General features: G+C 46.8%; 1 protein-coding gene across 9 annotated transcripts in view; it reads right to left on the reverse strand.

Annotated features, from left to right (window-relative positions):
* The window catches only part of TMLHE (trimethyllysine hydroxylase, epsilon), a 48,847-nt gene extending 27,148 nt beyond the window's left edge, over positions 1-21,699 (reverse strand). The window contains exons 1-4 of one of the 9 annotated variants that reach the window (XM_084813967.1): positions 10,182-11,776; positions 8,016-9,512; positions 2,632-2,813; positions 1,249-1,425 (exon numbers count right to left, since the gene is read on the reverse strand). In XM_084813967.1, the coding sequence (XP_084670093.1) occupies positions 1,249-1,425; positions 2,632-2,813; positions 8,016-8,047 (391 nt within the window). In that variant the 5' untranslated portion in view covers positions 8,048-9,512; positions 10,182-11,776. The other 8 variants (XM_084813971.1, XM_084813968.1, XM_084813970.1 and 5 more) reach the window with 8 other exon arrangements.
* Positions 21,700-24,722: the final 3,023 nt, after the last annotated feature.

Consider the following 24,722-nt stretch of genomic DNA (forward strand, 5'->3'; position numbering starts at 1 on the left):
CAGCCTCCTCCTTTCTCCCCCTTCCTATCCCCCAGCCTCCTCCTTTCTCCCCCTTCCTATCCCCCGGCCTCCTTCTTTCTCCCCCTTCCTATCCCCTGGCCTCCTTCTTTCTCCCCCTTCCTATCCCCTGGCCTCCTTCTTTCTCCCCCTTCCTATCCCCTGGCCTCCTTCTTTCTCCCCCTTCCTATCCCCTGGCCTCCTTCTTTCTCCCCCTTCCTAGCCTCCAGCCTCCTTCCTTCTCTCCCTTTCTAGCCCCTAGCCTTGCTCTTTCTCTCCCCTTTACCCCTTTGCCTTGCTTTCTGCCCGCTGAACAGCAGCAGGTTCATGATCAGGAAGGAGAACCTGGCGCTCTAATGTTTTTATTATTATTATTATTATTATTATTGGGGCAGGGAGTAAAGAACTGTGTAGGTGCTATGGTGCCTGCAGGTGCCATGTTGCAGACTCCTGTCTTAAACAGCCGAGGGGAGCTTTGCTGGCAAGTGGCCCTCCAAAAATCCAAGCTTTCCCCATGCAGGTCTACTGGCAACCCTATTCACAGAAAAGAGACAAAAACGGAGTCAGAAGGAGAGCCAGTCTGATGTAGTGGGTAGCATGTTGAACTAGAACCAAGGAGTGCTGGGTTCAAATCTACCACTCGGCCACGACGTTTACCAGGTGGCCTCAGGCCACACTCACTTTCTGCCTAACCCACCTCACAGGGATGTTGTGAGGTTTAAAGGGGGATGGACAGCCATGCACAGCACCAGAAATCTTCGAAAGAAGAATGGGACAGGCACGTAACAAAGACAGAAGGTGGTGCAGGGGAAAAGCAGTGATAAATATGTCCTCACCTGAGCCTCTGCTTTGCATGCAGAAGGTCTTAGGTTCGATCTCCAGCCTCTCCAGGTAGGGCTGGAAAAATTACTGCCTGAAACCCTAGAGAGCCATTGCTGCCAGTCAGTGTCGACGATACTGGGCTGGGTGGAACAACAGTCTGACTCAGTATAAGGCAGCTTCCTATGTTCCTATCGTAACTTTTCAGAGTCTAAAATGTTAGCAGGCCACATGTTTTCCACTGCAAGTCATTACGGCAGAGGAGGGGCGGATGAGGTACTTCCTCCAAACACACGCGCACACAGAGTTCTACCGCACATTGAAGATTCCTGGTATCAGACATGTGGAAATCCTCAGTAGAACCACATCCTCTCAGGCTCCCTTCCTCACTTAGCCCCAGCCTTGGGGGTGGAGGGCAGGAGATAAACTCACAGGTAAGAAAGAGCGTGGTCTCATCCACGCGGACAGTCTTTGGCCGGATGCCCAGATCCACGCTGGCTGTGTCCAGGCTGCGCTGGTTGGTCTTCGTGTTGTAGCAGGACGCGGAGCGGCAGTGGTCACGCAGCCAGACGTAGTCAAAGCGCATGACGGTGTCCCCATACTTTAGCTCTAGCAAGGCAACACATGCCGCTCGGGTCAGAAGAAGGCATGAAGAGTCTTCCCCCACCCACAGGTGAAACGGCAGTTTTCCTAGGGAACAGCCCTGCCCACTTCATTCCCCTGGGGGGCTGGGAGGTGCCCCCACAGCCGTGGGGCAGAGGCAGGTGTATAACTCTGTCCCTTGGTCTCCTGATCTGCCCTGGCTTCAAACAGTATTGACTCCAAAGCTAGGCGCTGTTTAGGGAAGTCTGCCACTTAGTGACCGAAGACATTACTGCAGGCTTCAAGCACATGGACACATTTAAATTAAGTAACATTCACTAATGTGTTTTAAAAACAAAACAACCCTGAGAAGCACACCCCTAGGGTCCCCTTAGTATGCATGCTAAGTTTCAAGTATCTAGGTTTCATGGTCTTGGAGCTATGGCGTTGATGGATGGACAGACAGACAGACGCACATCCTCTTTTATTATTACAGCGATTACCTCCAGTATCAGAGGCAGTATGCCTCTGAATGCCAATTACTGGGGAGCATGAGTGGGAGGGTGCTATTGTGCTCATGTCCCACTTGTGAAATTCCCAAAGGCCATTGCAGAAAACAGGATGAAGGAGATACGCCTTTGGTCTGATCCAGCAGGACTCTTCTTACATTTTTATGAGATCTCTCCCCCCTGCCCCCCCCAGCTCTTCCATGTAAGCTGGTAATAGCAGCTAATACGTACCAATAGCAAACTCGTTCTCTGAATGTGGATCCTTATGTAGCCAAAACTGTCCATCCACACAGAAGAGGGAGAGATCAGCAGCTTTGAGGGAAACCCCAAGGTTTGCAAGAGTACAAAAAATCTTCAGAAAAAAATATTAAGGGGGTGGGGGGGACGGGACTCCAAAACAGCTCAATGAAGACTGAATATGTTAAGTAGGCATGGAATGTAGATTGACTCTCAAGAGGGGAACCAAAAAGGGGTTGTGGGGAGAGGTGGGAACGGAATGGTATATCCTTGAAAAAGGGCCGGCTGGTATCCTGAACAGGAACATTTTTCCCTATGGGCAAAATCCAAAATAAGTCCTACTTCGAGTAAACCCAATGAAATCAATGGGACTTCAGTCAGTCATGATTTAAGTCTTATGTTGGATTTTGCCCCAGGAAGGTACCCATGTGCTCCTATGCTCACCCATCCTGGGCCTTCAAAGCCCCCGGCCCCCCGGTCTCCTTACCCAAATGATCATCATTTAACTGCCAGGCACAGTTTAGCACCTGTGGGGCTGTGTGATGCCAATGGGTCGAACCCGGAAGGATCTTCTTGAAGCTGAGCTGCCACGGCATCTGGCACTTGAGACCCTTTTTCACCAGGCGGTGGGAGCTGGAGAACAGGCGCATCACTTGACGACCCCACATCCTGGGAAAGGGAGACCAAAAAGAGCGAGGGAGAGGGAGGGAGGGAGGAAGACATCTCACTGACTTGGGCCACCATTGGAAGCAAGCACAAAAGACACTGCAACCGAAGCTTGGCACTCCAGATACGGCAATAGCAGAAGACCACATGGGCCACACACCAAGCAAGACAGATACGTGCAATGTCAGGGGAGCAGAACCTCAGGCCCAGGGGCCCGTATCTGGCCCTCGGGAGAGGGCCCCCCCCATATCTCGCCCTCGAGAAGGGGGTCCATATCCGGCCCTCGGGAGAGGGGGGCCCATATCCGGCCCTTGGGAGAGGGGGGCCCATATCCAGCCCTTGGGAGAGGGGGGCCCATATCCGGCCTGTGGAGGGGGGCCCATATCCGGCCCGTGGGAGTTCCCCAGAAAGCCCTGCCCCCCTCCCACCTATAGTTGGGTGGTTTTCCAGCTTTTGTGCAGTCCCCCCCCTCCATTCTACAAGGTTGAAATGTCTCTCCTGAGGCTTGGTTACTGGCAGGAAGAGCTTTAAGCGAAAAAATGCTGGATTTAAAAAAAAGAAAAATAAAAAAAAATTGGGCCCTGCCCCTTTGGCCACACCCATTTTGCCTTCAGCTCAGCCCACCACTGGAATGTGGCCCCCGAGGGTTTCCCCAGAATGGAATTTGGCCCTCGGGCTGAAAGAGGTTCTGCTCCCCTGGGCTATGTGATATCCCCTGGGAAACCTGAATCAGGGGGGCGCTTCTGTCTCTCGAGAGTCTAGGGCAGCTCCAAAGAGCAGCAGGCTGCTCGCCTGCCTTCCATCTCCAAATGCTGTTTGCCCCAAGCTTCAGCTTCAGGGGAGGCTGCAACCACACCACCATGGGGTCTGCCTGCATTCGCCTTGAGGGGAACATTTAAGACCGAGATAATCATTTGCAGCTGAGAGAGAGAGAGAGAGAAGACCAAGGCCATGCTGCGGATATAATCATTAACTGCATTTCAGAGGCTCGTTAAACTAGAGTGCAATTAAGAGAAGGCTGTTCGGGGTGAGGACAGACAGTGTCCAGGCACCAGTCACTGGGGCTTGTGCTGCGTAGCAGAAAAGAGAGTGACGTTGTTGACTCTCGGGACTTTTGTCAGCAACAGTCACGTCGACAGCCTGCCGTGATCTACCCATCTCCTGCACCTGGCAATCTTTCACCAAGGGCCGTGCTATGGGTTCAGCAGCACAGGCTCATCCTCACATGTTGCTCTGCTGGGAGATAGGATAGCACAGAAATGGGCTGCAGACAAGGGCAGTATCCAACAGTGTCATTCTGCAAACTCAAATAGCCCAAGCAGTGAAAAGATTCGGCGGAGCTCAACAACAGGTTGCCCAGCCCACTGTACAACAGGCTGTGCAACTGCTTGCACAACCATAGAATCATAGAATCATAGGATAGTAGGGTTGGAAGGGGCCTACAAGGCCATCGAGTCCAACCCCCTGCTCAATGCAGGAATCCAAGTCAGAGCATCCCTGACAAATGGCTGTCCAGCCTCGTCTTGAAGGCCTCCAGTGTGGGAGAGCCCACCACCTCCCCAGGTAATTGGTTCCATTGTCGTATTGCTCTTACAGTCAGGACGTTTTTCCTGATGTTCAGCCGGAACCTGGCTTCCTGTAACTTGAGCCCATTATTCTGTGTCCTGCACTCTGGGATGATCAAGAAGAGATCCTGGCCTTCTTCTCTGTGACAACCTTTCAAATATTTGAAGAGTGCTATCATATCTCCCCTCAGTCTTCTCTTCTCAAGGCTAAACATGCCCAGTTCTTTCAGTCTCTCTTCATAGGGCTTTGTTTCCAGTCCCCTGATCATCTTTGTTGCCCTCCTCTGAACCCTCTCCAGTTTGTCTGCATCCTTCTTCAAGTGTGGTGCCCAGAACTGGACACAGTACTCCAGATGAGGCCTAACCAGTGCTGAGTAGAGGGGAACTAGTACTTCCCGGGATTTGGAAGCTATGCTTCTATGAATGCAGCCCAAAAGAGCATTGGCCTTTTTTGCAGCCACATCACATTGTTGGCTCATATTCAGCTTGTGATCGACAACAATTCCAAGATCCTTCTCGCTTGTAGTGTGGTTGAGCCACGTATCCCCCTTCTTGTAACTGTGCATTTGGTTTCTTTTTCCTAGGTGCAGAACTTGGCATTTATCCCTATTAAATGTCATTCTGTTGTTTTCTGCCCAGCGCTCCAGTCTATCCAGATCACTTTGAATTTTGTTTCTGTCTTCCAAAGTATTAGCTATCCTGCCCAATTTTGTGTCATCTGCAAATTTGATCAGCATTCCCTGCACCTCCTCCTCCAAGTCATTAATAAAAATGTTGAAGAGCGCTGGGCCCAGGACTGAGCCCTGCGGTACCCCACTCGTTACCTCTCCCCAGTTTGAGAAGGTCCCATTGAGAAGCACTCTTTGAGTCCGATTCTGTAGCCAACTGTGGATCCACCAGATCGTTGTTTCATCTTGCCCACTTTGAGCTAGTTTGCTCATCAGGATATCATGGGGCACTTTGTCCAAAGCTTTGCTGAAGTCGAGGTATATGATGTCTACAGCATTCCCACAGTCTACAAGGGAGGTTACTTGATCAAAAAATGAGATCAGATTTGTCTGGCAGGACTTGTTTTTGACAAATCCATGTTGGCTTCGAGTAATCATGGCATTGTTGTTAAGGTGCTTCCAGATGGATTGCTTTATCATCTGCTTCAGAATTTTCCCAGGGATTGATGTCAGACTGACTGGTCTGTAGTTCCCAGGTTCCTCCTTTTTACCCTTTTTGAAGACAGGGACAACGTTAGCCCTCCTCCAGTCATCTGGCACTTCACCCGTCCTCCATGATTTCTCAAAGAGAATAGACAGCGGTTCTGAGAGTTCTTCTGCCAGTTCCTTTATTACTCTAGGGTGAAGTTCATCTGGCCCTGGAGATTTGAACTCATTCAAAGTAATTAGGTGTTCCTTGACCATATGCCTATCGATCTCAAGCTGCAATCCTGCCCCTTCAGCCTGTACTTCGCCTTTGCCAGGGGGATCATAGACCCTCTTTTGGGAGAAGACTGAGCCAAAGTAGGAATTGAGCACCTCTGCCTTTTCTTTGTCATCTGTTATTGTTTTGCCATCCTTATTTAATAGCTGAACCACCATTTATTTCCTCTGCCTTTTACTATGCACGTAGCTGAAGAAAGCCTTTTTGTTGTTTTTAGCATCCCTAGCTAACCTCAGCTCATTCTCAGCTTTAGCCTTCCTGACGCCATCCCTGCAATTCTGTGCTACCTGCCTGTACTCTTCCTTTGTTACTTGGCCTTCTTTCCACTTCCTATATGTGTCCTTTTATGTTTTCAGGTCATCCCTAAGCTTTTTGTGAAGCCACACTGGCTTCTTCTCTTGTCTTCCACCTTTTCTTCTTGTTGGAATTGTTTGTGATTGTGCCTTGAGAATTTCCTTTTTTAAAAGCTCCCACCCATCTTGGACTCCTTTTCCCGTTAGCGTTGCTTGCCATGGGACCTTACTGATCATTGTTCTGAGTTTATTAAAATCAGCTTTCCTAAAATCCAGGGTACGCGTTTGACTACACTCCGCGTTTGCTTCCCTTAGAACCAAGAACTCAAGTACAACATGGTCGCTTTCCCCCAGAGTTCCTGTAGCTGCTACTTTATCCACTAAGTCATCTCTGCTGGTTAGGATCAACTCAAGGATAGCCGATCCTCTAGTTCCTTCCTCTACTTTCTGTAGGAGGAAGTTATCCGCCACACAAGTCAGGAATTTCCTGGAGGGACCATGTTTTGCAGAATTTGTCTCCCAACAAATATCGGGGAAATTGAAGTCCCCCATTACTACTACATCATGCTTCCTTGAAACATTGGCTATTTGCTTTTCAAAAGTTTCATCCTTGTCTTCTCCTTGATTGGGTGGCCGGTAGTAGACTCCGACCACCAGGTTCCTTTTATTCTTTGCTCCATTTATTTCAATGGATAATATTTCCATTATCCATTGAATAATTTATAATTATTTCCATTATGGCAGAAGCTTTCATGGACACTTCATCAGATGTAGGGTCAGCCTAAACAGGCTTACAATTCAGTGGGTAGAATCCAACTAAAGTCCTTCTTAGAGCAGACCCACTGAAATGCTTGGACTTAAGTTAGTCAGGCATGACTGACTAGTCCCACTCATTCCAATGGGCCTATTCTAAGTAGAACTTTAGCTGGATTCTACCCAAAATAACCAGAGAAACAAAAATTCAAAGAAATTAAGAACCGGAAGAAAGGAAAGGACAGCACTGAGGTTAAAACAAGGGAAATAAGTTGTAGGCTTGTTTAAATAGATGGGATTTGAGATATACACATTTTTAAAAAGGAAGAGAATGAAGTCCAGTTTGGTTGGGCAGCTGATCAGATGGGCTCTGCAAGAAATCTTAACTCCCACTCCCATATTTGGAGTCTCTGTTTGAAAGACAACCCTCCCTCTCTTCCTGAATCCCCCTGACAACACAGCGAGGACTTTCTCAAGGCCAGAATGCACTTAAGCCGAGTGCAATTTACGTCAGGCATCAGAGACGACAGGAGGTCATTCTGATCTTCAAGGCAGCATTTCGCAGAGCCACCCAACTGGCTTTATCTGCGTGTGGAAAAACCGGAGCTGGAATGGCAGCAATGCCAGAAGAAGCCTAGAAGAAGTGTGTAAAGTCGTTTAAAGAATCGCAGTTGTTTTTTTTTAAGGGTTAGAGTTGACTGTGCAACATTGGTCATCACAGTAGAATAACTCAGCACAGACGCCAAGGATTAGTCCAGTCATGTACACAGCAATTATTTTGTGACCTTGCTATCATGAAACATATCCGTGAAAGATAAAGGCTCATGGACTGTAATATCTACTTAATTAAGGCTGCAATCCAAGCTACGCTGACTAACGAGTGAAGGATCGGGCTGCAATGTACAAGGGTAGTACAATGTCATGTCACACCAATTAGGATGCCCTATTCCTACAGCGTCATTAGCACATGGGCCCTTACAGAATTAAACAGACGAAAACAAGGAAGAAGAACCAGATGTGCCAAGAACAATCTCAAAATGGCCCCTCAATTTTTTTAAAAAAAGTTTTTAAGGTCTGCAGTTTTGATGTTTTGCATAAAAGGAGACAAACATTTGGTGCAAACGGGGAAGGGATGTAGCATAGCGGGAGAGGACTTGCTTCACCTGCAAAATGTCTCACGTTCAGTTCTGGTCATCTTCAAGCAGGGCTGGAAAAGACACCAGCCTGACCCCCTGGAGTCAGTGTAGACCTTTATCTGCCAAACTGCAAAATGGGAAAGGTCTCGGGGCTCACATTCAGGATTGACTCTACCGTTAGGCACAGTGAAGTAGTTGCCTCAGGCGGCAGATGCTGAGAGGTGGCAGCAACTGTTGGAGGAGAAACCTGTGTGCCATGAGGCCTGTTAGTTAGCTTGATGTCTCCAGGATGCTGTCCCAACATCAGTGTTGAAGGAAGATTCATCTGCCTATCTGGTTGGCTTTTGTACATGGAATGGGAGGGGGCGCCATCTTGTTCTTTGCCTCGGGCAGCAAAATGACTTGGGGCGGCCCTGCTCACATTCTGTCTGGGGGTGTGGCCAAAGGCAGATGGGCGGGGCCAAATATGATTATTATCATTTTACACCTACTCCAAAGCAAGCAGGACAAGGGTTCTCCATGTCTATTCAGAAGCAGGTAAGGTGGAATCACTTAGCAACACTGCCAGTTGGTGTCCAAAATATCAAGCCTCAGCATGTCTACTCATGAGTAAGCAGGTCCACCTGCCTGTAAAATATACACCTCAGTTTTGTGCAACAGGTCTGCTTGCCTGCAAAATGCACAGCTCAAAATAATGTCAACAGCTCTTTGCAGGGTACTGAAAGGTTAATAGCCTTCTTATCTCTGATTAGTGATAGGCGATGACAGCAAAAGATGGTTGCGGGCTGGGTTGGGAACCCGTAGTAGGGTAGACAATCTCAAGCCAGGTAGACCGTGGTCTCACTTGGTATACAGCAGCATCCTATGTTCTCATTACAGGTTTTTAAGTGGGTTGACAAGGAAGATACTGTGAAGCAATCCACATTAAGAGCATTACGTAGGCAACTGATTACTGACATCCAAGTTCACATGTACCATCAGTGGATAAATAGAAAGTCCTATTTTTTTAAACAGAAACAGCTTCAGCTGATCTTTCGAGAACCTCACATTCTGAACAAGAGGTTCCCTGCCACATGGTGGTCATTATGCTGGTCCTAAAGGACAGGAGACAACTCTCTTTTATTGGACTGAATTAGGCTGCTATTGGAGGATGCCAGCTTTAGTGTTTCAAATTAATAGCCTGCTGGCAGCAAGGACATATGTTAATTGCTTTGTATACCTGAGATTCTATATGTTCAGTTTAACCAAGAGTTCTGTGTAACCCCAAAACTCGCATACTCCTAGAATCAGAGAGTTGGAAGGAACCTTTACAGTCATCTAGTTCAATCGCCAGGCAATGCAGGAAATCGGCTGCTACGGCATCCCTGAGAGGTGGCCACCCAGCAGCTGGTTAAAAACCTCGAACCACCTTTTGAGACAGTCCATTCCACTGTCAAACAGCTCATACCGTCAGGAAGTTCTTCCTAAGGTTTTGTCAAAATTCCTTTTCTTGTAATTTGAACCCGTTCATTTGGAGTCTATGCTCTGGAGCAACAGAAAACAAATATGCTCTATCAGCTTCCTGAGAGCTCTTCAAATATTTCAAGACGGCAATCCTATCGCCTCTAAATCATCCCTTCCCCAGGCTAAACATACCCAGCTCCTTCAACTTTTCCCCATAGGATTCGGTTTCCAATTCCCCCTCCATCTTTGTTGCCCTATGCTAACTTAAACCTGTCCGATAAAAGAAACTCCATTTAATTTAATGTGCGTCTTCTGGTTGTTTAATAAGATAGAAAGAAAGACGCTGTGGCACTGTTGCCCTAATGCATTCACTTCCTAGACTCTTTGCAAGGGGGAAGAAATTAAATTCACAAACTGGCAAGCCGGAAACATAAAACGGCAAATGGGAAACTTATGGAAAAGACAATCTCTAGGGAAAATGCAGTAAAACCTCACACATGAACAGGGAAAACGAACGCAACAACAAAAACAGAAGGTTCAGCAGTATTCCCTGCAGGATTAGTTCCTGATTCTTGATTCCTAGGGGAAAAACCAAAACCAAAATTCCTAGGGCAAAACCAAAACCCAAAGAGCAGAGGTGATCATTTCAGCGCAAGCATCCGTGAGAAATTCAAGCGAGTCTACCCAGATGAATCCATAGGCAGAAAGAGAAAGGAAAGAGGTTACAAAGCTATGCTCGCTCAGACAAACCTGCCAGGATCGTTTTGTTGCCGGGAGCCCGAGGTGAAAAGCTGTTATCTCCTTCCCCGCACACAGCCACTATCACCCTTCAAGGTTGCCAGAGGCACAGATGGAGCACGCTTCGATCTAATCAGTTAGGGCGATTCTGCGTGCTCGATTCCATGTGCTTCTTGGACCACATCCAGATCTTGGGTTGCATGCACCTTTAACCGTTACATTAATTCCGGACGCTTAAGGAGCCAAAGAGAAACCCACATATAAGCTGGAATTTCTAATTTAAACTGGTATACCAGAACAGGAAGAAGAAGACAAAATCAGCAGTTTCAAGTGGCTATACTTTTCCCAACTGGGTCTTTTGTTTTACTGTCATTCTCAACTTTCCTCAACTCCAAGAGAGAGAAGTGAACACATCTTCTGACGAGGGCACAGTAAGCAGTGTTACCTCCACACTTCAGCTGAACATGGGCAGGATGAAGTCCACAGATTGGTCCGGTGACGCACACTGCTCTGGATTCGATCCAAGATCCCAAACATGAATTCTTAAACCACAGTTAACAGCAGAGGGGCCCAACATGCCTAGGGCATGAATGGTCAAGGAAAGGGCAGGAATGCATTACTATGGAGATCCAAAGAAGGGGGGAACAGTTGTGCTGGCTGCCAGCCATTCCCCTCCCTGATGCAGGACATAGGTCAAGATGGCTTACTGCTGCTTCAATCAAAGGTTGGCTTTTTATTAAAAAAGAGAGAGAGAGAAGAAAAAGCTGACTACGTCCTAATAAGACGTAATAAAAGTCCATGTTGACATCAGGCCTCCGGAGAGGAAACTGTTTGCTCTGGGTGCACAGAAACTGCTGTCATTGTGAAAGTTAAGATAATGCAAGTCAGACCTGCAACAAAATGTTGCAGTACATCATTTGTACAGGGTTCCAGCCAACCATGCCCTCCACTGGGATACTATAAGCCATTAGGGCAGGGGTGGAGAACCTCTTTCAGCCCTGAGGGCCGAAATCCATTTCAGACAAGCGGGGTGGGGGTGGGGGGCCATAACAGTGGTGGGCGGGACCAAAGGCAAAAGGGATGGGGCCAAAATACCAAAATACCATCATACTGTACCTTAAAGCTCTGACTGCCAGTAATTAAGCCTTAGGAGAGGCATTTCAACTTTTTAGAGCTGGGGAGAGGGGCTGCAGAAAAGCCAGGAAACCTCTAAATAATCGCTGGTAGGGGGAAAGGAGGAAGGGCTAGGAGAATGGGCATGGCCATCTTGGGACCCCAGGGCTAGATTTGGTCCCCTGGGCTGAGGTGCCCCACTCTGACATTGGGGGTCTTCTGGGGTTCCCCTCCAAGTTCTGCAACATTTCTTGGCTCCTGGAGACGTATTTGTATGCTCACGTATTTGCAGTTCGCATGTTTCTTGTTTTTTGCAAGGTGGTATTCCCCCCCCCCAGCCTTTTAAAAAAGTTAGTTATTTTTACTTGCATATACCCTGGAATTTATCCAAACATGCTGAGACCTCCCTTTTGTTTCTCATGGACCCCATTTTGGCTCCAATACTGTTGGCATGGAGCACGGAGGTCAGTACAAGAGGGAGAGGGGGTGATCAATCAAAATTATTTATTGCATTTATATATACCACCTTTTTACCAAGGCATGCAAGGCAGTTTATAATTTACAATACAACCCCCCCCCCCCGCCCGTTTGTTACAAGAGACGAATAACAGAACATCCTGTTCTATTTCTCTTGTGGAAACAGATCTTTCCATGGCTCCTGCAAAGACGCAGGAGCAAGCAAGCTCAGTCTTACGTCAATTTACCCAGGTGAAGCAGGAACTCACCTTTCTTGCAACAGTACTGTTCAGGGCCATTTTTCAACTGATGAAATCAAGTAATTCCAAAAATACCAGACCCAGCACCATGGGGTCTGAAGCTGTGGGTATGCATGCTGCTTCGCCTAGGTAAACCGAGGCAAGACTAAGTTTGCTTGCTGCATTGAGTGCCTGGGGGTTAGAGCTCCAACACTTAGGTTCAAAGCAAGTGCCACCTCATTCATGCCTGTTTTGGGGGAAGATTCCTGAACCAAGAGGAGTATCACACCTCTGCGCCCAAGAACTGTGCAAGGGGTTTTCCCAGAGCCAGCAAAATGGTTTGTTAGAGTCTTATCAAACAGACCATATTCCCAAGCCAAGTATTGCCTTAAATAATCTCATGGGGAAGACAAACTCTTCAGTCTATAGGTGTTTTATACATCAAATTTAAAGGTCAAATTGTTATTCATCATCATCATCATAGCATTTTTAGTCATTTTCTCTTTAATAAAGACCCAAGACAACTTACAACAAGATGAACACATACAAAATATAAAAGAGCTAAAAGCAATTTCCATTAAAAGTATCAGAAAATAATAAAAATAACAAAAACATCAGTGCAGATCATAGCCAAAGGTCCCCAGTTTTGCAAGAGCATACATGTTCATGCTCTCTCTCTCTCTCTCATACACACTCTCTCACACACACACAGTCATCAGCCACTTACTGCAACAACTCTACAAAGAAAAGATTCCCGACACTATGTATATATACACACACACACGTATTTGCAGCGGCCTTGCACTCCAGATCTCAAAGGAAAAATCCAAACACACACCCTTGGCTGAAAGCTGCTAGGAAGAAATGTAGAGGCTGATCAAGGCAAGCGAGAGACCTCATCGGGTTTGCAACAGATTTTTGCTAGGACTTAATGACGAAAAGTAGCCGACTCAAACTAGTTTCCCATCATTTCCTTGAAGTCATTCGTAGGTCCACTAATTCCCCAGCTGGCTCCTCTCAAAAGCTCCCATTTGCTCACTCAGCAAACAGTGTTATCTGTCCCTGTACAAAACAAGTCTGATCAGTGCAAGAATTTCTCCAAACGGGGCTCATTTTGACCACCTTCCTAACACATTAATGTGGCGCGCAGAGCAAGGACTACACAAAAGTATAGCGCCACCTACCGCAGAATCTGGGGCAAAAATAATGAGGGATATGGGGGTGGAGGAACGGATGGGCCAGTTCCCATATTTCATGATGCACGTCACAACACAACTGTATCTTGAATTAAAGGGGAAAAACCTCCCACCCTGGCTGGGATGAGATCAGAGCTACTGTAGAGCAGCAGCAGAAGAAACAACACTTAAAGAAACTTGGGTTTTGACCAGCAAGTGAAGAGAATAATTTAGGCCAAGTCATTCATTGTCCTAAAACAGCCTTCTGGTACCACTTGCTCCTTTGACTTTGCTGTTTCCCCCCCCTAAAAAAAAGTTAGCATATTATGCAGGCCAAAAGAGCATCGAACTCTGTTTTAGACAGGAATGATTATGCTAACACGAGTTTCAGCTATAGGAGAAAGAGCTTTGTTTCCAGTTTTCCCAGGAGAATTGCAATAAGGGACTAGAGGATTGTACTGAAACTTTTTAGCTGTCAGAGGGAGCAATCCTACCGGAATAGGCGGCCGCCTCCAAACTCAGAGGCGACCGCCTATCCAATGCAGGGCAGGAGAAGCATGGAGGGGATCATCCCCTCCACACTTCAGCCACCCTGCGTTTGCGGCTAGACAGCCAATTTCGGCTGTCTAGCCGTGGGAAGTCGGAGCAGAGGAAGCGGAGGCTAGATGACACGTTGGATGTGTTGTACCAGATTTCCAACTTCCCCACCCCGGGACGCCCCGAGAAATGCCCTGTTTTCGCCGATCCATGCTCCTCTTCCGAGCACAGAGTGCTTGACTATTCTGCGCTGCCTACAAGTCAGCGTGGGAGGGGGTGAAGATCAGTTCTCAGGGAACCGACCTCAAAGCGTGGGCTCCGAGGTCGGATCCTGGGAACTGACCTATCCTATGGTAATCTAGCCGCTGACTAGTGGCCATAGGATTGCACCCTAAATTGTTTTACATTTTGTATATTTAAAATTTTATGCTGTATCTTATGCTGTACTTTTATGCTGTATTTTATTGTCTTATGAATTGTTGTAAACCACCCAGAGAACTTCGGTTATTGGGCAGTATAGAAATGAAATGAAATAAATAAATAAGGATTAAGCCACCCTTGGCATAATACAGATGGTTCTCAGAACCCAGTTTAGAAGGTAACCTCCTTTGGGCTACTCTGAAGTGGACTTTTAAGTGTGGGCATGGCTTTGGGCCATCAGGCAGTCACCATGTATTAAAAACCAATGCGTGGACCAAAGATGCAAACACAAACACACTGCCTAGAAGAAGGCTGTAACACCACACAGTATCACAGGGGTAGGCAAGCTTTTTGGGCTGTGGGCACAATTTGAGAAACTGTCGTGGACGCCACCACAAAATGGCTGCCATGGGAGTTGTGGCAAAGGACGAGTAACCTGCCCCAAAGACTGAGGGCAGAGGTGGGGGCCGAGCTCCAACACGGTAAAAACAAACAAAACTGCTTTGAATCCACAGTTGTCAAAACCAACAGAAACCTATTTCACAGCAATTCCAGCTGCTGGTAAGACAATGTCTTATTGTTTCTTTTTTTAAAAAAAGGGGGGGAGGGAGCCTTGGTGGGCACCAGGAAAAGTGTCTGGGGGCACATCGGAGCCCATAGGCACCACATTGTCTACCCCGTGCTGTATTACAACTGGTTCATTCAGTGCCAACAGTGTGTTAAGATACTGTATGAAACACAGGCGTTGACAAGTTCCTGCCTACATGGTTTGCATAAGACAGATGTAATTGTGATCCGGGGGTGCGGTGGGGGAGTAAGGTGAAGGATTGCCAGTAAGTAAGGGGAGGAAATCTTCATGTAGCAATGGAGGGATAGGTAAGACTAGACTAGGGAGCTGCAGCCATCCTATAATAATACAACTTGTTTGCCAATTGCTACAAGCCACAGCCAAGATACTGGAAAGAGACACTAGCGCAGAGCAGATGGAAAGTTACCTGCAGGGAACAGATACAGTAGATAAAGATCAGGGCAGTAAGTCTGGACTGACTCACAGAGATGCAGATGGCCACTTAGTGCTCCAAAGAGTCCAGATTAGCTTCCAGGCACTTCAGTGGCTTGAACGACTGATGTACCAGCAACAGAAAAAGAAAAGAAGAGCTCTAGGCAAGTCTCTGCTGATGCTTAACATCCCTTCTCTTACTGAACCCTGAAAGCCAAAGGGGAACTTGGCACAAGTCTCGTTTTGGGGCGAGTGTTCCGAAGCGAGCTCGTGAGCACGCCCACAAATGTTGCTAGCCTGCACACATTTCTACTAGGCTGCTGGGGGCCGGTGGAGGAGAGCCGGAAAGGCCCATCTCTCCTCCAGCAGTCCACTGGCATTTCAATGCTGGGTGTGGAGAACGGGGGTTTCCCTTCTCCGACAAGGTATCTGTGCTGGGTGCAGCATAGGGACAGACTGCTCCATCTTCCCTCGGCCAGCCTGCTCCCTGGCCTGCAGGAAATTCCTCATCACCAATGTCTACCAGGTGAGTGCTTAAATGCAAGGCCGTTTTGAACAATGAAGGAAGCACAGTTGTCGTCTTACCAGAAACTCATGAGGGCTTCCCTGTGCAACTCCTAACCATGCAATACACACACATGCACATTTTCAGCCAGACTAGCAAGTAGGATACCCGGATGAGATAATGGGAAGAATCCCAGGCATCAGGTTGTTTAGGCTCCTACCAAAAATTTGATTCCAGCCCCTGGGAAACTGAAACTTACTTTAGAGTGATGCGCTTTTGGTTGGGATAACTACAAAAGCCTAAACCAGGCACAGGCAATCTGTGGCCCTGCAGTTGTTTTGGCCATCAGCTCTAGCCAGCAGAGAGCCTCGTGTGGCGCAGAGTGGTAGGTGGCAGTATTGCAACCAAAACTCTCCCCATGACCGGAGTTCGATCTCAGTGGAAGCTGGGTCCCAGGTAGCTGGCTCAGGTCGACTCAGCCTTCCATCCTTCCGAGGTTGGTAAAATGAGTACCCAGCTTGCTGGGGGAAAGGTAGTCACGGCTGGGGAAGGCAATGGCAAACCACCCCACTATAGTCTGCCATGAAAACACCAGCATAAGCAGGCGTCCCTCTAGGGGTCAGTAATGACCCGATGCTTGCACAGGAGGACCCTTTCTAGCCAGCAGAGCCAATGGTGAGGAATGATGGGAGTTGTAGGCCGAAACTTATGCCCACCCCTGGTCTAAAGAGAAGTCTAAAGCGGGGGGTAATGGTTGTGAATCAGGGACAAGAAGTAAAAACCTGATTCAGAGGTGGCACCTTGACGACAGTGTTGCATGGAGAAGATCCCAGTCTAATCCTCGACTTCTCCGATTAAAAGATCCTAGGAAGCGAGCCTGGGAAGTCCTTTACTTGAAACCTTAGACAGCCACAACCAGACATCTGTCATGTCTGGCTTTGTTGTTGTTGTTGTTGTTCATTCGTCCAGTCGTGTCCGACTCTTCGTGACCCCATGGACCATAGCACGCCAGGCCTTCCTGTCCTGCGCTCTCTCCCGGAGCGTGCTCAAGTTCATATTCATTGCATCTGTGATGCTATCTAGCCATCTCATCCTCTGCTGTCCCCTTCTCCTTTTGCCTTCAGTCTTTCCCTGCATCAGGGTCTTTTCCAGAGAGTTTTCTCTTCGCATTAGGTGGCCAAAATATTTGACCTTCGGCTTCAGTATCTGTCCTTCCAATGAGCACTCAGGGTTGATTTCCTTTAGGATGGACTGATTGGACCTCCTTGCAGTTCAGGGGACTCGTAAGAGTCTTCTCCAGCACCACAGTTCGAAAGCATCAATTCTTCGGCGCTCAGCCTTCCTTATAGTCCAGCTCTCACAGCCATACATTACTACTGGGAAAACCATAGCTTTGATTAGATGGACCTTTGTTGGCAAGGTGATGTCTCTGCTTCTTACTATGCTGTCGAGGTTTGCCATAGCTTTCCTCCCAAGGAGCAAGCGTCTTTTAATTTCATGGCTACAGTCACAGTCTGCGGTGATCTTGGAGCCCAAGAAAGTAAAATCTGTCACTGCTTCCATTTCTTCCCCTTCTATATACCAGGATATGATAGGGCCAGATGCCATGATCTTAGTTTTATTAATGTTGAGTTTCAAACCAGCTTTTGCACTCTCCTCTTTCACCCTCAACAAAAGGGTCTTGAGATCCTCTTCACTTTCTGCCATTAGGGTGGTATCATCTGCATATCGGAGGTTGTTGATAGTTCTCCCAACAATCTTAATTCCGACCTCTGATTCATCCAACCCGGCGTTTCTCATGATGTACTCTGCATATAAGTTAAATAAGCAGGGTGACAATATGTAGCCTTGTCGTACTCCTTTCCCAATTTTGAACCACTCGGTTGTTCCATGTCTGGTTCTTACTGTTGCTTCTTCTGTTGCTGGAATACTGTCATCTCCACTAGCTTTGTTGTTAGTAATGCTTCCTAAGGCCCACTTGACTTCACTCTCTAGGATGTCCAGCTCAAGTTCAGTGACCGCACTATCATAGCTATCAGGGACATTAAGATCTTTCCTGTATAGTTCTTCTGTGTATTCTTGCCACCTCTTCTTAATCTCATCTGCATCTGTTAGGTCCCTGCCTTCTTTGTCCTTTATCATGCCTGTCTTGGCACAAAATGTTCCCTTGAGATCTCCGATTTTCTTGAAGAGATCTCTAGTCTTTCCCATTCTGTTGTTTTCCTCGATTTCTTTGCATTGTTCATTTAAGAAGGCCTTCTTGTCTCTCCTTGCTATTCTCTGGAACTCTGCATTCAGTTGGCTATATCGTCCCCTTTCTCCCTTGCTTTTCGCTTCCTTTCTTTCCTCAGCTACTTGTAAAGCCTCATCAGACAGCCACTTGGCTTTCTTGCATTTCTTTTTCTTTGGGATGGATTTCGTTGCTGCCTCCTGAACAATGTTACAGACCTCCGTCCATAGTTCCTCAGGCACTCTGTCTATCAGGTCTAATCCCTGAAATCTATTCCTCACCTCCACTGTATATTCATAAGGGATATGATTTAGGTCATACCTGAATGGTTTAGTGGTTTTCCCTACGTTCTTCAATTTAAGCCGAAATTTTGCAACAAGAAGCTCATGATCTGAGCCACAGTCAGCTCCAGGTCTTGTTTTAACTGACTGTATAGAGCTTCTCCATCTTTGGCTGCCAAGGACATAATCAATCTGATTTCGATACTGACCATCTGGTGATGTCCATGTGTAGAGTCGTCTCTTGTGCTGTTGGAAAAGAGTGTTTGCTATGATCAGCGTGTTCTCTTGGCAAAACTCTATTAGCTTTTGTCCTGCTTCATTTTGTACACCAAGGCCATGCCTGCCTGTTATCCCAGTGATTTCTTGACTTCCTACTTTAGCATTCCAATCCCCTATGATGAAGAGGACATCTTGTTTTGGTGTTAGTTCTAGAAGGTGTTGTAGGTCTTCATAGAACCGATCAACCTCAGCGGTTGGGGCATAGACTTGAATTACTGTGATGTTGAATGGTTTGCCTTGGATTCGTACTGAGATCATTCTGTCATTTTTAAGATTGTACCCCAGTACTGCTTTTCCCACCCTTTTGTTGACTATGAGTGCTACTCCATTTCTTCTAGGGGATTCTTGCCCACAATAGTAGATATGATGGTCACCTGAATTAAATTCGCCCATGCCTGTCCATTTTAGTTCGCTGATTCCCAAGATGTCGATGTTCAATCTTGCCATCTCATGTTTGACCACCTCCAGCTTACCTTGATTCATTGATCTGACATTCCAGGTTCCTAAACAATATTGTTCTTTACAGCACTGGATTTTCTTTTCACCACCAGACACATCCACAGCTGAGTGTCCTTTCGGCTTTGGCCCAGCCACTTCACTCTTTCTGGCACTACTTGGAAATACCCTCTGCTCTTCCCCAGAAGATATTGGACATCTTCCGACCTGATGGGCTCATCTTCCGGCGTCTTCTCTTTTAGCCATGTGATACGTTCCATGGGGTTTTCTTGGCAAGAATACTGGAGTGGGTTGCCATTTCCTTCTCCAGTGGACCACATTTTGTCAGAACTCTCTGCCATGACCTGTCCATCTTGGGTGGCCCTGCACGGCATAGCTTATGGCTTCACTGAGTTACGCAAGCCCCTTCGCCACAACAAGGCAGTGATCCATGAAGGGGCATGTCTGGCTGCCTACTCGCTACTTACTGGGCCAGGTTTAAGGTTCTAGCACTAGTGTACAAAGCCCTAAACAACTTGGGACCAGGATACCTGAGAGAGCGCCTTCTCCCTTACCAACCTGTCCAGTCACTGAGGTCATCAGAGGGCCAGCTCCTGGTGGTTCCACATGGACTATGGCCCCATTGGAGTCTACCAGGAGAACAGCCTTCAGTGTGGTGGCCCCCTTCCTATGGAATTCCCTGCCTTTGGATATCAGGCAGTCACACATACTGTGTTGTTTCTGCCACCTCCTGAAAACATTGTTATTATGGGAAGTCTTAAGCAACTGGACATGGTTTTATCAGAACTTTGTTTCTTTTTAATTATAGTAATTATTTTAACATGGTGTTTTTATTCTTTTATCCTATCTGCTGTTCACTGTTCCAAAATCTTTGGATGTGGAGCAGTATACAAATATTGTAAATAAAAACAAATAAATAAATGCTCTTCTCTGCCAGTGTTGTGCCAGATGACTCACTGCAGTAGTGAATTAGTGATCAAGGATCTCAGTATATGGAAGTTCCCTATGTCCAGACAGGAAAAGGTAGAGGAGGTAAGGATGGCATGGTATGGATTAGAGGGAAGAAATACAGGATGTGGAACGGGAAGGCAGGCAGAAGCAAATGGGGTTTGGCAACAATCAGAATAAGTCTGACTGCTTTTTCCTCTTCCCTCCCCATTGCTTTTTCCTTGTGTGTTGTGTCTTTTTAGATTGTAAGTGTGCAGTGCATTTTATATAAGCTGCTGCACAAAACACTCTGCTGAAGTACTGGTACAAATGACATTTTGTTAGAGCCGAGTTACACAGCAGAAAGAGCGATCCATATTAAAAAGAGCCAGCAGTGGTTTCAGACTACCCCAGCAAGCAAGAATGAACTACACAAGCCGGCAACAGACATGATTATAGAGACATCCCAGCCGATATCTTCGTGTGCTTCCTGTCAATGACATATGCTCAACTTGTTGCTTTCATCGTTGCTCCCACATCACATATTTCTGTGTGCACTTTAAGATGCCAGAAGTATGCAGTTACATGTCTTTGACATAAAAGGCAGGAAGCAGAACAGATTTAAAACCCAACCAAGTAACAGAGCTGCAGAAACCACAACCTTAACACACTTAACACACTTGGAGACATAATCAAAGCACCCCTTCCCATTTGCATCATTACCCGGCTGGGTGAAATGGTCTTGCATGTTTCCCGTCACTGCCTAGACGTAATTTAAAACACACACACAGACTACGAATCCCTCCCCGCACTTCCTTACTCAGACTGCAGCCCCATTTCAAATGTCCTAATAAGGAACCAAGAACCAGGGAAGAAGAACTGGGAACTAGAAACTAAATTCAGCTTCGCCAGGTTCAATCAACCCGGCATCTCCAGTTAAAGAGGAACAAGGGTCAGGTAGCACTGCTGTCCCCAACCTGGTGCCCTACAGATGTGTTGGACTACAAATCCCAGCATCCTCCCAGCTAAGACCCTTCAGAGCCACTATCAGAGTTGGTATAAAATATTGGGCTAGGGGAGCAAGCAATCCAGTGCCCTCCAGCTGTTTTGGATGACAACTTTATAAGCCCCACCCAGCACAGCCAAAGGTCAGGGATTATGGGAGTTGTAGTCCAAAATATCTGGAGAATGCCATGTTGCTTGCTGCCATAAGGTTACTTAAGGGTAGAATTCATCCTAAGCAGATGCATCCCTGGCAAATAGTTTTGGTGACAATGAAATCAAGCATACATCAGCTAGATTTGGAAGAGGGAAGCTTCCCAAGGACAAACTCTTCCACCGGAGTATGCTCGGGCTTGGCATCTCAAGAATCCCTTTCGAGAATCAAGCTATCCGGTACCCATTTACTTGGGAGTAAATCCCACTGCCACCGGTGTGACTAAACATGCATGAAAGGCTTGGGCAGCCTTTCCCAGTCTGGCGCTCTCCAGGTGTGTTGGATGACAACTCCGATCTGCTGGCTGGGGTTCATGGAAGTTGGCATCAAGGTGTGTTGAATGACACTAGGTTGGGGAAGAACTGACTTGGGTGTAAAAACGGAGAGAGAGAGAGAGAGAGAGCATTCTTTATATCAGCAGCCCTCGCTTCCCCAAATCCTCTATGGTTGGCCTCTGGTGGTGGTTTTTCAGTGGCAAGGGAAATGCACTCTGGACGTGCTCAGAAGCACTCTCTCCTTAGTTTTATATGCTTTACAGGCGAGCCCTGTCCATGAAGCCCAATCGGAGGCATCCCCAGAAACTCCTAAATGCCTCTCGCTCCCAGCTCCCCCCGCCAATTATCACGCGCCTCCGGCAAGCAAGCCCAGCACTTACCTTGCAGGATCTTAGGAGACCAACCAGCAGCCCCGCCCCCCAGAAGGAGGATGGAGGCCGCCTAGTGCCATAGAGCTCACAGAGCAGAGCGGACTCAGGAAATGGTAGGGAGAGAAACACAGCTAGAGAGAGAGAGAGAGAGGCAGCTAGACAGACACGTCTGGTTCCTGCTCCACTCTTTGGCACTGCGCTCCTGGCCCGCCTATGGCGATGAGCCCGTACAAACCGGAAATGGTGTCTTTACGCACCTCGTTTTCTAGGGTGCGAGAATGGAGACGGGAGGACAGAACTCTTTGGAGCGAGCCGCGTGCTCCTGGCCTCAAGGGGCTGCAGTCTTCTGCACTGGGCCTTCCGGTCCTCGATTGCCGTCGGTGGGCGCCTCCATGTGCGGGGCAAGAGCGGTGGAAAGGGGAGTTGAATGGGAAAAAGTAAAAATCAAACGGAGCAGGCCGGGTTAGAGGCTCAGGCTGCTGCTGCTGCTGCTGCTGCGCTTTGAAATGACATGGTTTTTACATTTCATTTCAGTGTTTGTATTCTGCTTTACAATAATATCAAAACAATGGAGTAAACGATGTTTATTTCTTTAAATAATAATAGTAATAATAATAATAACAACAACAACAATAATAATATTTTCCTTCCAAATGGAAGCATAATAAAGCAAGTAGCGATAGCACCCAACAATATAAAAAACAATGGCGCAAACAATGTTTGTTTGTAATAACAACAATAACAACAACAACAATAACAACAATAACATTTTCCTTCCAAATCTAAGCACAATAAAGCAGCTAGTGACAGCATACAATAATTTCAAAAACTGGAGGAAACAATGTTTGTAATAATAACAACAATAACATTTTCCTTCCAAGTCTAAGCACAATAAAGCAGCTAGTGACAGCATACAATAATTTCAAAAACAATGGAGGAAACAATGTTTGTAATAATAACAACAACAATAACAACAATAACATTTTCCTTCCAAATCTAAGCACAATAAAGCAGCTAGTGACAGCATACAATAATTTCAAAAACAATGGAGGAAACAATGTTTGTAATAATAACAACAACAATAACAACAATAACATTTTCCTTCCAAATCTAAGCACAATGAAGCAGCTAGTGACAGCATACAATAATTTCAAAAACAATGGAGGAAACAATGTTTGTAATAATAACAACAACAATAACAACAATAACATTTTCCTTCCAAATCTAAGCACAATGAAGCAGCTAGTGATAGCATACAATAATTTCAAAAACAATAGAGCAAACAACGTTTGGTCATTCATTTAAATAATAAAAATAAAAATGATATGACTTGTGACATTTCTATACCACCCAATATTTCAAAGCTCTCTGGACGCTTCACAGAAGTTAAAACCCCAAAATGCACCATGATAAAATATATGCCCCCTGTCAGGGCAAGGCCTTTCCAAGGAAGAGTACAAAAGATAATTAAAACCATGTCACAGTGTTTCAAATACAAATACAACAGCCCAGTTACAAAAACGAAAAACAACAGCAGTGTAAAGGCCAACTCACAGTAGTTTTAATAGAACACAGTTTGAAACAAATGCGTGTCCACTTATGGCACTGTCGTAGTGTGTATTTTGCATGGTTCATAATAAAACAAGTGGGCCCCTGCAACAAAACATTGCAGCGTGGAGTGCTCCTGTTGAGGGATTCAACCACCTAGCTGTGCCTCCTTCCAGGACACTTCATTCTACTGCCAGCCCATTTCTACCCCACTCCCAACAGTCAGCATTTTGTGACCATTGAGCATGCTCATTCCACATTGGGTTGTTTTCTTAGGGTCCCCTCTAGAGTTTTTTTCCCCCATGAAGCTTCCCCCCTCCTCCTACAACGGCTTTGCCATTCCTCCAAGACTGCGGATACCTCTATCTTGTGCATGGCTGCTGCTGCTATTTTGGTTACATAATGGCTCCGCACTCAGAAAATGGGTCTGTGATTAGCATAAACGGCAGCCTTTCCAACCCAGGGCCCTCCAGATTGTTGGACTACAACTCCTAGCATCCCCCAGCCAGCATAGCCAATGGTGAAGGATGATGGGAACTGCAGTCCAATAACATTTGGAGGGGTACACATTCCCCTTCCCTGCATTAACGTCCCATTGCCTCCAGAAGCTCATCTGGCTGGGATGTGGGACAGGGCCTTTTCAGTTGCAGCACCCAGACTGTGATACTCCCTTTCCTGGGAAGCCCAATCAGCCCCTTCCTTAATGTGAAAATGGTTTTGTTTTGCCAGGCCTTTAGCCTGGCTTGAGTTTTTGTTCCCCTGTTGTGAAGTCTTTCAAAGCCAAAGCAGATGTGCCCTAAACGGCTGTTACGTCCCTTTTTTTCCTGTAAAGTGGTGAAAAAGTGGTGTAAAGGCTGATAAGTGCTCTCCAGGACCTCCATCCCACCCATGGCATGGAAATGCTCTGCTAAAACACATTGCACACCTTCGCAAGCCTGGCTAAGCTTGGGTGAAGATCCTCTTCCTGCCCACTAGATGTCCTCTTAGTCAGTGGCGGAATAGACATAAGGCATTTGCTCCTATTTCTGGGCCCGTTCGTTCATGTTTGTAGGGAGCTACCGACAGATGGCCTGTTGCAGTGGTTTGCTCTCTAGCAAAACTGTGCCTGTACCAGGGAGCACAACCTCCCCAAACTTGGTCTTACATCAGTGCCAGAAGCTGGACAGGTTGCCAAAGTTTAGAAACAGCATGCCAAGAGGAGTGCGGTGTGTGAATGTGGCACTAACCAGAAACTGGCAAAAAAGCACCAGACTTTGATAGCTGCTGCACCTCCTGGGTTTATATGAGGCTTCTGGAACAGGGGCGGGCAACCTGCGGCCTGCCAGATGGGCTACAACTCCCACCATCTATCACTGTTTTTGGCTGTTCTGGCTAGGGCTGATGGGAGTTTAGCTATTTATTTATTACAAATATATCCCACCTTTCTTCCTCTTGCAAGAAACCCAAGGTGGCTTACATGGTCTTCCTTTTCTCCATTTTATCCTCACAACAACCCTGCGAGGTAGATTAGGCTGAGAGTCAGTAA

The sequence above is a fragment of the Heloderma suspectum genome, chromosome 9, assembly GCF_057233095.1.
Source record: "Heloderma suspectum isolate Gila_16-S chromosome 9, 16-S_ref, whole genome shotgun sequence".
Classification (NCBI taxonomy): Eukaryota; Metazoa; Chordata; class Lepidosauria; order Squamata; family Helodermatidae; genus Heloderma; species Heloderma suspectum.